Source organism: Girardinichthys multiradiatus, chromosome Y, assembly GCF_021462225.1.
Source record: "Girardinichthys multiradiatus isolate DD_20200921_A chromosome Y, DD_fGirMul_XY1, whole genome shotgun sequence".
NCBI classification, from domain to species: domain Eukaryota; kingdom Metazoa; phylum Chordata; class Actinopteri; order Cyprinodontiformes; family Goodeidae; genus Girardinichthys; species Girardinichthys multiradiatus.
The window spans coordinates 15992337-16010247 of NC_061818.1; the positions used below are offsets into that span (position 1 = coordinate 15992337).

A 17911-nucleotide genomic window follows, 5' to 3' on the forward strand; every position below is an offset into this window, starting at 1 on the left:
CAGAAGGGCGCAGGGTTACAGAAGCGCTCAGGAAACGAGCTGAGACACGAGCCAGTGACCAGAACCGGCTAGCACGGTCAGTACAATCAGCTGATTGGAAACCCGAAAAAACTCAAGAAACATACATGAGAACTAAAAGGTTGAGCTAGTAAAGGTCGTCAGTGTGGAAGTTGTAACTGAAAAGTTGATCTTTATACTCCTTTCTGTTATAGATCATGCTGGATCTGGAAAGTGTTGGCAGCCTTTGGCAGAGTTAAGCCAAGGATATACATTCTCTAGAATAAATTGTTTGCTGCTTTAGCAATGCAGGTAGCCACACAAACCACGCCTATCACTGATCAGATACACCTGGTGTGACGTCACCTCTAGTCCTAATATAAGTAGCTGATGACCAATCAGAGCTGGAAGGTTACTTCTCATATTCTAGTTTTTAAAGAGAAAACTTAATCGGGTGAAATCTGTATCAGCAGGTCAAAGCTTTACTAAAACAGGGGACTACAAATTGGTCACAAACCTCTGATCAACTCATGTCTACATTACGAGATGATTATTAATATGGTGCAGAAGTTCTCCTTACAATATAGGTCACAGTGCACATTTGAATGCCTCAAAAATCCAACAGCTACAGAGAAAACATGACCTTTCTAGAAAAGGAAATGAATATTCTATTATTATCTAAAAGCAAAATGAGGAATTAAACTGGTTCAGGGGACTACGTGGAGCACGATTCTGAGAGAAACCACACTGGACTAGAATGCAGAAGCCAGGGAGAGAACACATCTGATGGCAACAGTTTGATTCCCCTGTAAAAATTACTTATTTCCCCCCATCCTAAACTTAAAGTAAAATTAAGGTCTGCCATAGATGTTAACAACAGAAATGATTTGGCCTCAGTTTAGCCAGCCACAGGGCCGAAAAAGGTAACCAAAGTGCAACAACAGCAGAGACAGATTAAAGCAGCACCATCAAACTGGTTAAAGCTTAATAAATCTTTGACGTTACCCTTAACAGCAGTTTGCAGCAGGGGTCTTTGTGTGTCTAAGCTTCCGCTGGTCTGTTTACTGGTGCTCCCACTGTCTCTCTGCCGGGCAACCGCAACAGCAATCCCGACAGGAGGATGGCGAACCTCGCCCTCCCCCTCTCTCCCGAAGGAGCGGGCGCTATCCGGCCGCTCTTGTTCCCTCTTCAACTGAGGAGGGACCCTCATTGCTCCTGCAACCCGTTCCTTGTCTCGATCCCTCCCTCTTTCCCGCTCTCTTTCGGGACCCATCCTGAGGTTACCCAGACCGCCAAAAGGCCCTCGCCCATCGATGATGTGCCTGGAAGAGGCGGGCCCTTCAGCAGCAAAGTTCCCGCTATATTTAATCAAACTCTGCATGGCCGAAACCTCAGTTGAGTCTGGATGTTCTCCACCACTGGATGCTCCTACCAGTGATGCCGCAGGGTGATAGAGCCCCGACTGGTCCAGGTAGCGCCTCTGACTCCCCTCCTCAGCTGCACGCCCGTGTCCATGTGTTTGTGGGGAGTGACTGTGGGAGGACTGCGAGCTGTTAGGTTGATGCGATGTGTGAGGGGAACTGGACTTCTGTGTTTGTGAGGGCTGGCTTTGAGAAGTGGAGTGATTGTGTCCATGATGAGCTGCCAGAGCAGCCATGTGATTCGTGGCATAATTGGCCGACGGGCTCATGGCGTTCCACTTAGACTCTGCCCCGATCCGGTCAACGCCAACTCTGAGTGAGTGTTTAGAGAGGTCCCTGGTTTCGGGGCTGAAGCGTGATTGGCTTGAGGAGAAAGATGCATCCTGACTTCGTTTACCAAGAGAACCATTGGAACAAATTACAGAACCTTCCTCTCTTTGATTGTTCATTTCGCTTGACTGAGAGAGCCGTGGATGCTCCATGAGGCTTTTCTCATGAAACCTGTAGCTCTCCCTCTCCCTGTCTCGTTCAGGCTCTCTGTCTCTATCCCTTTCTCTGTCTCTGTGTTTATTGTCACGGGCCTGAGAGGCGATCTGGATGGGCCCTACTCGCTCATCGTAAACCTCCACAGAAGGCACATATGTGGGCGCACTGACTCGCTGCTCTCTGACAGGGTCTCTGGGTGTGGCGAGGTTGGGAAGACCAGCGCTGGACTGCTGTAGAGGAGGGGGGAGGACATAAGAGATGTGCAGGGACCCAGCTGACGTGGCCACAGACTCGTTCCTTCGTTGTCGCTCTGAATGAGAGTTGGAGTTATTGGAGTTAGAGTTCTGGCTGTGGTTGGATCGAGAACCGCCTTCCTCTTCCCGACCCCTTCTGTCTTTCTCCGATCCAAGGAACCTGCCCTCGCCTCCTCCCCCTCCAGGAGGGAAAGAGGGCTGTGGAGGCGACAGTCTGGATCTGGACTCCACTGTGGAAGGGTGGGAGTGTGACTTTTGCTGGTGAGAATGGAAGGACCAGCCATCCCTGTCTCTGTCAGAGTCATGGTCCTTGTCTTTGTCCTGATCCCGATCTCTGCTTGCTTTGCGGTCATCCTCACTTCGCCCCTCCTGCGTCAGATCCACCACGCTGTGCGGCCGGGTCTCTTCGCGTAGCCGCTCTCTCTCCTTGTCCCGCTCCCTCTCTGCCCTATAAGTCCTGTCCCTGCCCCCGTCTCGGGATATCCTCTGGGGAGGCGTGGAGCTGGACGGAGTTGTCGATGACGCAGACGGAAGGTGCAGAGGTGACTGGCTCAATGAGGATGACAGGAAGTATCCATCTGAACAAAAACAAACCCACGGTGTAAACATCTTTGCACATATTATTTGAGTGACTGAGCAGAAAAACAACAATAACATAGATCAACAACAAATCTGCAGCAGAAGGAACCTAAACAGTAGTTAAAGCACGAGTCATTTACAAAGGTAAGGGGAACCTGTGTTTGACAAACTAAATATTAATAGTGTGTGATTTTTTTTTGACCGGCACTGTAGCTATCATGTTTACATATTCTCCAACCAAAACATTTGGATCTCTGCAGGTCCTCCAAAGATATGGGCCTCCTGGCTGCTTCTCTGATAATTGTTCTCTTTGCCTGGCCAGTCAGTTTGGGTGCGTGGCACATGTGGCGTACTTGTCTCCATGATTGTGGGTGACTGACCTTTGTGAGGATCATAGAGAGGATGTTGGGAGAGCGAGGAGGTCTCCAGGCGACCCAGGGACAGGTAGGGACTGGAGTACATGCTGCTTGGGAGAGGAGGGTAGCCTGGGTGGGTAAACAAACACAGCATGTTAAATAAAACACCACCACCAACTGCTTCAAAAGGAATTATTTAGGCTTTACTTTCTGTGATTTTTGGCAGCAAAAAACCAAAAAAAAAAAAAACAAGGTTTTAGCCTTGCTGTGTTTAAATAATGCTTCTTATAAGGGAAATAATGCAATCTGGATTTCAGATCATTTCATCGTTTTGTCTCTCTTACGGCTCAAATAGAGTGTAGAATAACTTCATGACTGAGTAATAAACACTATGATGAGAATCAGATAGATCACTTTTTGTTCCATTTTAAATTACTTCAAAATGTTAAAACAGGAGATGTTTCTAATAATTAGCTTTAAAAAGTTGTTCTATCTCCTTTTGTCTCACTTTGTACTGAAAATCCAAAATCAAAACCTTTCAATCTTAAACAGCGCTTATTATAGCCTGGCTTCTCCCAGTCTGCCAAGATTGGATGTATTTACCAGATATTTTATATTTTGCCCCAGCTGCTACAAAATAAAACACATCTAGAGCCACAAAATATTGATTTTATAAGCATGTACTAAATATATATATGTTCTAACTATATCTGCTGATATTATAGTTTTTTTTATGAATCATCTTACTTTTACAAAGGAGTAGCTCTTGATTTTGAAGAATGAGGCCAGGTGAGTGAGCCCATTCCATGAATATAGAAAATGAAGAAATGTACATTTAAAAATATAAAGCACCTAGTTTGAAGCTAAAAACATTAAAGTACTTTTAAAATCATCAAACCATCACAGATACCCCATCAAAAACAAGTGTATTAACCCTCTTGGATCTAGATGTGAAACTGTATCAGGTCGAAGGTTATATATTTTACTTTAAGTTGTTTTGTTTTTTGGTAAAAAGAAAAAAAAAAAAAGGTTTCAATAAAGACATTTTGAGCAAAATTAAATTAAAACAGACCTTTCATGGCCCTGACCCGAGTATATAACCTGGATTATTAAGCAAAAAAAAAAAAAAAACAACCACTAGTCTCAGATTGGAGAAAAATAAAAAATTCTGACATGACCGAAATTTTAAATGCATTTTCTAATAATCAGATTTAATATTCTTAAAAAAAAGATTTAAAATGTTCCAAATTGTGAGCAATTACTTATTTTTTTGGTTGCAACTGATCCTATAGTACCCTGCATGTGGTCCTTTACCTTAGGCTGCTGAGTCAGAGTCTGCCCACCGGACAGCTGCTGCTCTCAGAGACTAGATCTTAATATAGATCCCTGGTTAGGAAACTTTTAACCCTCCTCTTTGGTATATTTTTTAAAACAATGTTCAACAATAAGGGAAGGAAATAATAAAAGATCAAAGTTTAATGTGGATCAGCAAAATAACAGCAAGAATGTTTTGTTAACTTGACACACGGTTGAAGAAAAACAGACAGATAAGGGTGTGGCATTCTCCCTTTAAATACCATTAATACCTTAGCACAAAGCACTGGAAAAAAACCCTAAACAAACCTGTCTGCCTACATGAGAAACTCAATGGAGAATAGTGGTGTATTATTATGGGATGGCGAACAGGGCAGCAAAATGGGAACTCTATTCTGAAACCACCGTTCCTCTTAAAGGTATGCAGGATGGGTTTCTTGTAAAGCTTCTTTTCACCACAGATAACAGCTGCACATCCACTCCAGCAGCTAAGCCTTACAGCCCTTGCGTAGCTACGGAGCATCCCAGACTGGAAGTGTCTGCAGCTTCTAAAAACATTAGCTGCTCTTACAGTCAGTCGTCAGGTATTAGGAATCTCTCTCAGCCTGTGATGGATTTCTTTCATATCAAAGCAAGTGAGTTATGTGGCTTTTGTAGCCTGTGGGGAGAATTTAGTTCCTTTAGCTTCAGATATCAAAGCATCAATTACAGCTAAACTTAGATCGAGTGTCCAAGTCTGATCATTCATCTGATCCTCCCTGCTTCTTTGTCGAACACAAAGTCAAACAGCCTCTCAGTTACAGTGCCTTTACTGAAGTCTTCACCCCCTTAGAACTTTTCCAAATTTTTACACATTACAAATACAAACTCCAAGGTATTTTTTACAGGATTATATGTGATAAACCAACACAAAATAGTCCACAAATAACAACAAGAAGAGATTTGAAAAGTATAACGAGCATTTGTAGAGGTTAGCGAGCTTTAATCAGAGAAGCAGCTGAGAGGTAACTTTGGAGGAGTTCCAGAGATCCACAGCTGGTAGGAGAATCAGTTGACAAGGCAAACATCAAATCTGGGATTTATGAAACTCATGAAAGCCGCTCTGGTCAATTGTTCGATTTGGACAATATACAAAATGCAATGTGAAGTATGGTGGAGGCGGCAACATCCTGTGAAGATGCTTTTCATGTTCAAAAATGCCCTCCATTCAAGATGACTTATCCAAGGCTATATCAAAGATGAATGTGGCAAATACTTCTCTTTGTTGATGTGTTAAGCTGTTAGAGACATCCCACTAAAGACAGGCTACTGTAATTACAGCAAAAGGTGGTTTTTCATTCTTCCAAGTATATACTCAGGAGGGCGGAATACAAAAGCAAAGCATGCTTCTTAGATTTTTAATAGTAAATCAATGTTCTTGCAGTCCACACTAGTTTTGTTGGTTTATCCCAATATCCCTATAAAACCAGTGGAAGTCCTTTTTTATGTTGACAATATAGTGCATAATAAACACGCTGGCATGTCATCAATACATGTCAGTATCTCAAACCTTAATCTGTGATTGTTTGTTTTCATTGTAAAAGGTGTAGCAGGACAGGAGATTTATACACAACTATAAAAATATAGGATTGGTTTATGAAGGTCAGAATTATGACTGCTTGCTCTGCAGGAAGCTAAAGGTCAGCCAGTGAGTTACAATTACATATGTAGTCACATGCCTGGGCAGTGCCCTTGACAAGTCCTTGGACTAGAGAAAGTAGCTCAAGAAAAAAAAAAAAAAAAACCTAAAAACAGCCCTAATCACAACGCTTCCAATCTGATTCACTGTGTTTGGACAGCCCTGAACGGGTTTTGTGTCTCAAAGGTGATGCAATCAGTTTTAAAGGAAATCTTAACTGGAATCCATTTGTCCTTCTCTCTTTACGTTGCCAGCATGCAGTGTCGGATGCCTTTTCCTACTATCTGACCTTCTACCAAGATGTGATGTGATAAGGAGTCACAAAAAAAACGAAAAGGAACAAAGAGAGATGCAAGATTTAATCAGTCGCTGAGCAGTCCCGTACAAAGGCACGGGAGTTTAAAGAGAGCACAGAGAAAGATGTTATGGAAAAGTGGGGCAGGAGAGCTAGACAACGGCAGACTGAGACACACTGAACGGGAAGAAAGAGAAAAGATGGATTACAATAAGAGAGGACGGGTGAAAGCAAAGGACTGGTTGAGGACAGAGGAAGCGAGACACATTTAGGCCAGAGCTGAGAGTAGAGCCGCCAGTAGTGACACAGAAATGGAACAGGACCTTGCTGGAGAGAGCAGAAACAGAAGAAGAACAGGCCTTCTGGGTATTGAGCTCGAGCATTCGGTGAAAAATGTCCTGAAACTGCGGCAACACTCTTGTCTTTGAATTATGTACCGAGACTAAAAGCCAGAACAGACAGAAAAACAAATGTTTCATGAGGTTATTTACCTTCATGAGCGTGTGACGCCCAGAGCTGAGCCATCTGCAGACTGCTGGGATTGGCCGACCTGTACGTGGGGTCAGAGGTCAATGAGGAGGGACCTGAATAACCTGACAGGAAGGGACTGGAGCCTGCTGGGAAGGCATCACCTGCAAGAAAGAACAAACACTCTCAATCACCCCGAAAAAACCGCCAGAATCAAACTACAAAAACAGCAGGAATTGATTTTTAAACACTACAAGCTCGTGCTTTTATGTTTGGGTGTGGGGAGTTCAGTCGATACGCGCTGATGTGTCTGTGCCGAAGCAGCGCGCTGTAATCACATTATTACTGAGCCGCCATCCACTCCATTTCAACAAGACAGACCACAGACTAAGAAGACAGGAGCAGTTCATGTAACTGCAGACTAAAAACCACAATCTTCACAGCAGGAACAGGTCTGAGTGGAGGAATGTGATGTGGATTTCTCTCCTAGGGATTGGTTATTTAACATGGTCAGGTCATTAAACACACAGCAGCAGGTCATCTGAAGGGTCACGGACTGGGTAAAGTTTTTCTACCTCTTGTTACAACCACAAAGTTTAATGAATTTCATTAGGATTTACATGTGAGAGCAAAACTGAATGTAGCACATATTTGTTAATTGTGAAGATACTTGATACAGGTCTTCAAATGTTCAACAAACATAAATCTGAAAAGTGTTCAGTTCCCTTTTGTCCGATATTACCAAATTACTAAATAGGTCAATTTATAAAAGTGTGTCATTTTATCTCAGTATGAATCCAGGTGTTCTGTGAAGGCCTTGGAGGTTTTTAGAGAACATTAGAGAACAAACAGCATCATTAAGACTGAACCATCTAATTGATACCGGAAACATCTGGAGGAGGGTGTTCTGATTAGATGAGACCTAAGTTGAACTTTCTGGCAGACATGCAAAACTGCATGAGAATAAAAAACCCAACATTTCACATCATCTCTACTCTGAAACACAGTGGTGGCAGCATCATGCTAGCTGGATCCTTTTCTTGTGTATGGACAGCAACAATAAGATGGGAAGGTGAATGGAGCAAAAAACAGGATAATCCTGGAATAAAACCCATTAGATCCAGCAAACTTGAGACTAAGGCGGATATTCACCTTGAAGCAGGACAACCATCCTGAACATGCTGCCAGAGCTAAAATGGAACAGTTGAAATCAAAGCATATTTATGTGTTGAAGTGGCCCAGTCAAAGTTTTTTCCAAATAATTGGGCAAAAAGCTCAGTCTCTAAATGTGCAAAGCTGGTAAAGAAATCCCTCAAATTATTTGCTGCTGTGATTGCAGTGTGAGCTCAGGGGGGCAGAATACACACTTTTCTGATTACTTGTAAAAACATTTCAAAACAATGGATCCCTTCTCTTCTTCATGATGAATCAACACATTAAATTCTGTGGTTGTAATGGGACAAAATGTGAAAAGGTAAGAGGGTTTGAATACTTTTAAATGGCGAGCTCCTTTTACAAAAATCAATCCCGCTCCCAAATGTCCATTTTGCTTTTGTTTGAATATTTCTGACAGTTTTTCCTTGTTGCACCGATAGCAGAAACACTGATCTGACTTGTGTTGCAGACTTTAATGGAACTGAAGCGTGGAGGACGACTGGAGACCGACTCTTTGAGTGTTTTCCACCAACTGTGGTCAGAGGTGGTTGGAGCTACAGCCAACATCACGCTCCAACAGCTAGAGGCTTTTGAAAGCAAGCACAGGCCAATCATAGCCCACTAAGGTCTCACACCACACCATTAAAACCAGTTCCTCCACTGAGTCCTCATAAAACAATCCCATATCTTACCGTTATCAATTGTTTTTCTTCGACTCTGCCCTTTTTGTGTTTGCCATTTTACCAAGAGCACACTTATAAGCTTTGAATCATTCCTGCTTTCTATAATCACAACCTCCAAGGAGTTTCAGCCAACCCCCACCACCACCAGCACCGCCATCATTCTCCTCGTCCAAGCCCATTACTGCACAGCCATTACCCTGATAAACCTAACCATGTGTGTAGGGGGAAAGGGGGTAGGGACTGAATGAGTCTGTGTGTGTGTGTGTGTGTTTCTGTATTACTCCGGTGGGAATCTCTAGACATGCTGCGCTTGCCGAGTTCCCCTTGCATCTAAATCAGTACATTAAAGCTGTAGTCCGTCAGCGCCTGTGCACTCACACACACAAACTCACTCACACACACACACATATCTAGCATTTTAAATCAATACCAAATGCAGCTTTCCAATTAATCACAGAGGTGTATATACACACACACATACACAGCGGTAATGCACTTAGCCTTTATTCTCTACCCTGAACATACTGTGTAGGTGAAACCTTTCACACCTGAGCCTATTAGATAGAGATGTCTTAAAATCTCACCATGCATGCATGCTTGTGTGCGCATGTGTGCGTGGGTTTGTGCTGCATGTGTTAAAGGGTAACATTATGTTGGCTGCAGTGGGTTGTTAAATGATCCCACATGTGCAAACCGCTCCGTGTGGATTTGTGACAAATGCCCTAAGAGTCAAAGATACTGCAGGACTGCTCTCACACACACAAATCTGCATTACACATTACCTCGCCCCGTTACATTTACCTAGCTGAAGATCGATTTGATTTCATGCACACACAGAAGAAAAAAAAGAAAAAAAAACATGCACCACAATCAGCAGCCAGGATTCAATGTAACTGAAGCCATTATCACACCATTGTTTTCTGTGGAACAAATTTCATTTAAGGAAATTTTAATCTAAAGCCGGAGAAGCAAGTTCTGCAGGAAACGTTCAGAACTGCGACAAAGAAGCAACTACAAGACCTTCATACCCTGAATGCCAACATAAATACGAGTGCACCACTCTGATTCCCAAGGTACTGACAACACAACTATTAAACTGAGTTCTGTAAAGATGCCAAGAGTTACTGAAGTAATAAATCCTTATTTTGTACAAGAACTAAAGAGTCAGTTCATAACCCGCACCTTGCAAAAGTATTCATACCCCATGAATTTATCCACGTTTGTCACATTACAACCAGAAAGCATTTAGTGGATTTGTTTTTGATCAACCAACACAAATTAGTCCCTAATTCAGGGTTTCTTAACATTCTATATGTCAAAATTCAATATTTATCAAGATTTAAATTTCAAAGATTTTCTGGGCGTTTGAGAATAAAAAGAATGCAGCTTTTTGGATTTGATCACCTTTACGTTTCTCTGAACCATAAAGTACCAAGACGATGCGCTATGGTATTACTTAAACTTTTCCTAAGTTAAATCACGCTAAGATTAGTCAAACCTGTACTAAATAATCCTTCACTAACATATTATTTAAAGCACCGCTTATCAGTTTTGGCCATCTTTATATTGTAAAAGTTCGACAATTAGGAAGAGTTGACTAAACCAGACTCAGTTTAAAACTACAGACAGGTCCAATCTAAACCTCTGAACTAAAAAGGTCTAGATGCTAAAACATAAGAAAAACTCATCCTTTAAAGTATTTTAATGTTTATCTGTGAGGTCTTTCTCTCATTAACTTTAAACAAGGCAATCAATACGTTTGTCAAACAGATCAAGATCAGATGTGGTGATTTAGAGGAAGAGAGTCAATGTAGGATTCACTTTGCTGCTTAGAAAGTCAGATTTATTTTATCTTTTAGATTACAAAAAAGGGATTAAAGTCTGGAAACTCAAACATTTCTCCTCACTGTGTTTTTCCCTACAAATATCCAAACCTGGAAATTGATTAAAGCAAATTCCACACACTTCGGGACTGTGTAGAAACCTCGAGAAAATTAAGTTGGAAGAAAAACAAAACAGTGTTTTTATTTTTTTAATAAAGAAAAATCTACCAGCTTCCTTTTGCCTGCTTAAAAAAATCATCCCCGTATTTTTATAGATCCGTGCAATTGAGTCATTATTTAAGACGTGACATAAAGAAGGCAAACACTGAGACTAGATCAGACATAATAAAAATGTTTATTTCTGCTTAAAAATCTAAACAGGAAATGTATTTTCACATTAGACACAGGAATACAAAGTTTAAAAAATGAAGACACACAGCCCATAAAACAGAAGTGGGAAACACAAGCCAATATCAATTTGACAGAAGAGGATCAGGACGATATTTACCAACAAATATGGAAAGAAACATCTTCCTTAACATGGAGGGAGCATAGGTGGAAAAGATATTTCAGAAGTCCAGCTCAGATAAAACATCAAGGTACAAGATGTTGGCATGGATGTGGGGAAAGTGTTGCACATCATGTTCACATCTTCTGAAGCTGCTCTTCTATTGAGAACTATTGGATGGAGTTTAAACAATGTATGGACAAGATTCTTCCGATTCATCTCGGAATACTTCATATGTAAGGTAAAAAGAATCCAAATGTTACAATGTTTAAAATCCTAATATTAGCAGGAAATGGTTAAAGACAGAAACACCAAATAAGGAAACTGGTTCGATGTGAAACATGATTGATATGTTATGGAGAAGCTGAGTTTTTCATGTACATTTGAGAGGTTGTGGAAAGGATGGATGAACTTTATTAAGCCAATTAGATCAGACTTTTTCTGAAAAAATATCTAAGACATTTCCCTGGTTATGCATCTTGTTCTGCTACCAATGTTGCGTTATTCATCTGTTGTTTAATTTTATTAGGTTATATATAAATAAAAGAAAAAGAAAAGCTTCCCCACAGCATGATGCTGCCATCACCATGGATTGCTGTGGGAACAGCATAATCAGAGTGATATGCAGATGTTAAAAGGTTCACATTCTGTCTCATCTGACAAGACCACCTTCTTTCGTGTGTCTGCTCTGTCCCTTACGTGGTTTGTGGTAAACTGCAAATGGACTTCTTCTGGCTTTCTTCTAACAATGGTTTTCTGCATGCCAGTCCTCCAGAAAGGTGGTATCTGTGGAGAGCTAACAGTTGTCCTGTCAACAGAGTCTTGCATCTGAGCTGTCAATCTCTGCAACTCCTCCAGAGTTAGCCTAGGCCCCCTGGTTGCCTCTGTGATTAACACACTCTCACCCCATCCTATCAGCTTAGGTGGCCAGCCATGTCCTAGTAGGCTTACTGCAGAATATATCGCAAACGTATCGTATTTGCATTACAAAGACCTGCTTTAATTGTACCTAATGTTAGCTAAATATGTAAATAAAATGCTACTTATTATCTGGCATCTCTGACAGTGATGAAATGTGCTTCTCCCTCCACATCTGGCAGGTATCATGTAAAACTGATGTTATTCTAAGTAATTATTCTCACTTTCTTATTGTTCCCTGGAATGCTTAGAGAATTGTGCACAGAATTCATTTACAACCTCCACATGTTAAAGTCGCCATATTCCTGCTTTTCTGTCGGCAGCTTTCTATTCTTCAGGCTAAACACAGAGGGCTCTTCAACAAACACGTCGGAGGCACAGATGTCTCACCGGAGTATGGATCAATCTCTGCTACCTTCAGGCTCTGTAGTCCATGTGTGCACAGCATGCAAACATGCACGCAACTTCCTACAGGAAAACAGAAAAAGTCCCAAATCCCATTTTCCCTTCTTGTACAGTCTACAGGAGGGAAACGAAAGGAAGGGATGGAATGAGACAAACATTTGCTTTCCTTGTTCCAGGAACGACATCCAAATGTAAGCTGAGAGGGAAATGTTTTGGAGTGACTCTTTCATTTCTCCTCTCTCTCTCCCTTTCTTTTAGCCCTTTCCTTCCTTCCTCTCCTTCCCCTCCCACTCCTCGCCACACACAAACTGCATTTGGCTCCCAGTTCAAACGACAGCCAGTTTACCAAACTGGGATAAGCGGGTTGCCAAGAGAGACGCGGTCTCCGACTCCCAACCTGCTGTAAGAGTCAGTTTTCAGATCCTCATCAAAAAAGAAAATGTAAGCATCAGAGAAGCGATGGAAATCATTTCTGATTGTGACACAGCCACGTATCTGATGCGCTAGCATGCCCACATGGAGAGAAATCCAGAAAAATCAGACCCAGGTTCCTCGATCGCAAATCGATAAAAGATGTACTGAAACGCTATCCAAAAAAAAAAAAGAAAGACAACACTGGTGAATGTCCAAAAGCAAACAAAATGTGAGACAAAAATCTCTGGGCTAAAAGTCAACCCTGCATACACACTCACACACACACACACACACCACAAACACCTACACACACTCTGTGAACCCATCTGTTATACATCAGTGGTACTTGGAGCAGGGTTAGCTGACAGGGAATCTCTATTGATCTCTGGGTTTTATTCCCGACAAAACAAACGTAAAATTCCACTGTTCTATCCATCTCTGCTGCAACTAGCCAGGACTCTGAAACTGATAACCATTAATCCTGGCAGGAGAGGCCCTGAAACACACAGGCAGAGATGCACAGGGTTCATGTCTGCATGCACTCAGACTGAGAACATGTGGCTGAAAACTGCTCGGATTTTCCTTTGTTTTGGGATACGTCCAAAAATCTGTTTTTCTTTCTGTGGCTGGAAGATTGGGATAAATACGAGTTATTATTTAGCACTTCAGTATGTAATCTGATCACTCTCTTGTGCATCTCCACATTACAATTATAACCATCATATACACTTACCAAAGTATTTAGACCCACTGAACTTTCCCTCATTTGGAACATTTACTCAACCACATACATCGATGCGTTTTGTTGGGATCTTATCTGATGAACATGCAAATAATAAGGCAGAGTTTCAAAGAATTTACAAATGAAAATCTGGAAAAATGTAGTTCGGATTTGTATTTAGCACTCCTGATTCAGAACTTTGTAGAACCACCTTTGAGTACAGCTGGAAGTCTCTTGACTTATATCTGTAGCAGCTTTGCATCCAAGTTCAGGATGATTAACCTGCTGGAAGGTGAATCTACTCTGTCTTTTACAAGTCTCCTTCCAGAATTGCCCTGTATATCACTTCGTCCATATCCCAGTTATCCTCTGACCAGTTTACTTGTGCCTGCTGAAAAAGCTTCAAAGCATGATGCTGCCACCGCCATGTTTCACCATGGAGAAATGTGTTCAGATGTTAGCTTTCCATGTAATGTCTGCACATTAACAGCAAAGTGGAACCAAAGTCAAATTCCTTGTTTGTGTGCACAAGCTTGGCCAATAAAGCCGATTCTGAAAATTGTCTCTCCTACACTGAAAAGTGGAAAATGGAGCTGCACAATAAACAAAAACCTAATTTTCACCAAGATGTCAGTGTGGAAAGGACAGCTTGGATGCAAAGTTTGGTAGGATGTTATATTTCAAGCGTCACACTGTCTGACTCTGCATATCAGGAGTATGTTTGGCTGGTTGGACAGACTCCAGCTGCCCTTTAATGCCCACCCCTGATACACACTTTAGTGGCTCAGATACTAAACCTCACCTGTAGTGCTGTATTCAAGCCCAACTAACCTGAGACCAAACAAAACCCAGACTAACACTTTGAGGGAGGCGAGACAGAGTCAAAGACAAAACCAATGAGAGATCATTTACAATAATGCTGCTGTTGCTGCAAACATTCTAATAAATTCTGCCAGTGGCAGCTCATTATTAAGCTAGCCTGTAACAGCGCTCCAGACTCACTGCAGTGCCAGTTAGGTGCCACAACATTCAGATGAAGCCAAACTCTAGATGCTCCTTGTTCAATCAATTAAAAGGCTGGTAACAAGTTCAACAGACAAGCCAAGACACATTTGAAGAGCTCATACACCAGCTGCAGACGGAGGCGGGGGAGGCGGCAGGTGGAGCCGGAGGACGCTACTCTGTTAGTGTCCTTCCTCTCTGTGTGTTTTACAGTCATACATTTATTTTCTCATCCCTCTAATCTTTCCATTCTCTGAATGTAGGGACACAGCTGGCAGCATCAAAATGATTAGTAAAATGCAGTTAAATGCAGCCAGGACTTTCATATTAGGCTGCAGTCTAGAATCCACAACACTATTGTGGAATAATAAACAAAGCAAAAAAAATTAATGATGTAATTAATATCATGATCGTAGTTTTAAACGTTTGTTTTTAGGCACTAGCGGCCTTTATTTTTCTCATTTTGTGAAAGTAACTAGACAGAAAATAGCACGGGGAAACAGGGGGTAGGGCATGCAGTAAACTTTGAAGGTCCGGGATTCGAACCCGAAACAGTCTGCATTGAGGACAAAGACTCCGTACATGGGTCGCGAGCCTCACCCCCTACACCACCAGTGCCGCGCCTTCATGGTCATCATTTTAAAACAACTCCATGTAGAAAAGAGTGGGGGGGGGGGGGTTGGGGTGAGAAGGAACTGCTTACTAAGCTGGGATTCAACACCATATCAAATATAATGCTTCTGTATGTTTTTGTTATAAAATATAAAAAAATGAATATTTGGTTATACCCCTATGTCTCTAATGACTCACAAGGCTAGAACACAAACCAGGTGGAGGATTTATCCACGACGAAGGGCCAATAGCTTGTGAAAATAGAACAAATCCTTTTGGATGTAAGAGGTGAAAATCAGACCTTTCACCAGACTTGAAGAGATGAAACGAGAACAGGGAGTCAGAAAAGGAAGAGAGCAGCATGAATATGGAGAAAAACATACTTTCTGATGTTGCTGCTCCTCCGTGACTCATTTCAGAGATCCATATGTTTAAAACACATTATTGTATTAAACTAGGCAATCATTTGCATTCTCCAAATGTTATTATGGGTTAAACCTAGCATTCTCAGGAATGATAAACCCAACTTTGCCTACCAAATGCTAGTTGCTTTATGCTGCAAAAAAGAAAACAAACGAATACCTGTTAGGGTTAATTAATGATTATATATGTTTTAACTTTAATAGAAGTGAAGCTTGCTGTTCAGAGTGATTATATCTTATATGTACAAGAGCTGCAAGATAGAGACAGGATGTTCTAGAACATTCTGTCAGTGCAGCTGTTTCTAATCAATATGAGTGTGCATCTCTCCCTGTTTTGTGCTTGGAACATTCTGTAACCAGGGCCTCTTCTCTTATGAATAAAAGGCAGAGAGAGCAGGGGCTGTTTCAGAGTGTGGTGTGGAGGCTTGTAACTGAGCAGCCTCTGAGACACTCTCACCTGCAGGTTAAAATGAACTAACTTCTCTGTGTCTTTCTTTGTGCAGAATTGTGAAAGTGTTTGGTGTTTAAACCTAACATAAATGGTCCTTCGAGCCGGAGACCAAGACGCTTGACGATCCCAGTGGGTGAGTGAGATTCCAGACAAATCTGTGGCCACAGTACTAATACCCTTTCCGGGACTGGTCCCTCCCTGACAGGCTGGGGTCTGACGGCTGACGGTACTCCCGAGGACACAGAGAACCAGTGAGTAGGTCTTTCATTTAAAAGGAATGAGTGATGAAATGCAAATGACCTAAAATAGTACAGTATAGAGAAACCCTGACAATTCTAGACACTATCAGGTGAACTAAAATAGACAGTTAAATTCCGCAGGAGGGTAGACTCCCTTAGTTGAAATAGACTAATTAAACTCTACACAGGACGGCGGAGTCCTCTGGTGAACTAAAATAAACAGTTAAATTCCGCAGGAGGGTAGACTCCCTTAGTTGAAATAGACTAATTAAACTCTACACAGGACGGCGGAGTCCTCTGTTATGTTTTTGTGAAAGTAATTACAGTAAGAGTAAAACGCGTAAAAAAGTGTGACTGAAAAACGTGTGGAAGAGTGAATGGAATCGTAATGACCATTAGGTCCTTACTTTTCATATAAACTGAAAACAGATAGTAAATGGTGAGCCTTTGTGGATGCTTGTAGGCAAGAAAATCCCACCTGAACAGGGTTGAAGTGGATTTTACCACAACTGACTTCTTGATCACCATCCTGTTTTCAAATACATAAATCCAGTATTTAGAATACACCAGGTATTAAAAAACATACTGGATCTAAATTTAGTTCAAAATGGGAAAGGGGCAAAGTAAAGAGAAACAAAAGTTACTTGATAACCTTACATGCAAAGATTGGAAAGCGGTAGAAAAAGAAAATCAAGATGCAGTAGAACCCCTATGTTATTGGATAAAAACCTATAATTATAATGGAAAGCTGTCTACAAGTGCCCTAACAGAATTACAGAATAAAATAAAAATTAAATGCAAAAATAATGAAAAACAAATGAGAAAGGAAGGTTATGCACAGACTCAAGTCTGGGTTAAAATAGCAAAACAACGTGAGGAAGGAGAAAGACTGGCAAAACAGGAAAGAGAGGAAAGGAAGCGACAAAATAAAGAAAAAAAAAAAGCAAGTGAAGAAGAGCAAAAGAGAGAAAAAGAGGAAGCAAAATGGAAAGAAGCAGGACATGAGAACATAATGTTTCACAGAAGGGAAGATAATGAATATTCTGGTCCCTACTTAGCGTTGCAACAGCAGTTACTGCAGCAACAGGGAGGGGCAGTGGGGAGAAATGATATAGATGCACCCACTGCTCCACCACCACCATCACCACCTGGATATACACCACGAACACCAATTGCTACTCGAAGCACTGGTGCAGTGGGTAAATGGTCTGCAACATTGGGACATTTATTATCTCCATTACCTAGGGTTAGTCCCATGACCCTAGATGAAGGAGGGGATGTGCAAACTTTTCCCCTCATTGAACTCCCTAACCCACGAGCAGGCGCAGAAGGCCAATCAGACATAATTAGAGTTTATCGAACTTGGACCCAAGATGATGTTAAAAAGGCTGTAGAAGGAATCCCACACCCTAGAGAGGATGTGGATGAGAGTGTGAGGCAGATGGAGGATCTTAGGAAAGCCTACCATCTGAATGGAATAGAAGTCCAACAAGCATGGATGTGCAAACTTGGCCCTGACTGGTATCACGTGAAGGGAGGTTATAATCCATCAACTACATTAGGAGCACCTCTTGCAGCTGGTAGCGGAGAGCTAACAACCCAGTTAGTTCCTCTCCTGGAAAGAATAAAAGGAAAATATAAAAAGAGAGCAAACTATACTGAAATAGGGAGATGTAAACAAAAACCAGACGAACCTTTTGATGAATATAG

At 41.6% G+C, this 17911-nt stretch overlaps 1 protein-coding gene across 1 annotated transcript in view; it reads right to left on the minus strand.

The window, feature by feature from the left end:
- LOC124864646 (trinucleotide repeat-containing gene 18 protein-like) overlaps window positions 1–17911 on the minus strand; it is an 81336-nt gene that overhangs the window by 42868 nt on the left and 20557 nt on the right. Inside the window, exons 3-5 of the mRNA XM_047359505.1 lie at window positions 6872–7012; window positions 3118–3222; window positions 1003–2736 (exon numbers count right to left, since the gene is read on the minus strand). Of these exons, the coding sequence (XP_047215461.1) occupies window positions 1003–2736; window positions 3118–3222; window positions 6872–7012 (1980 nt within the window). The remainder of the gene's footprint in view (window positions 1–1002; window positions 2737–3117; window positions 3223–6871; window positions 7013–17911) is intronic.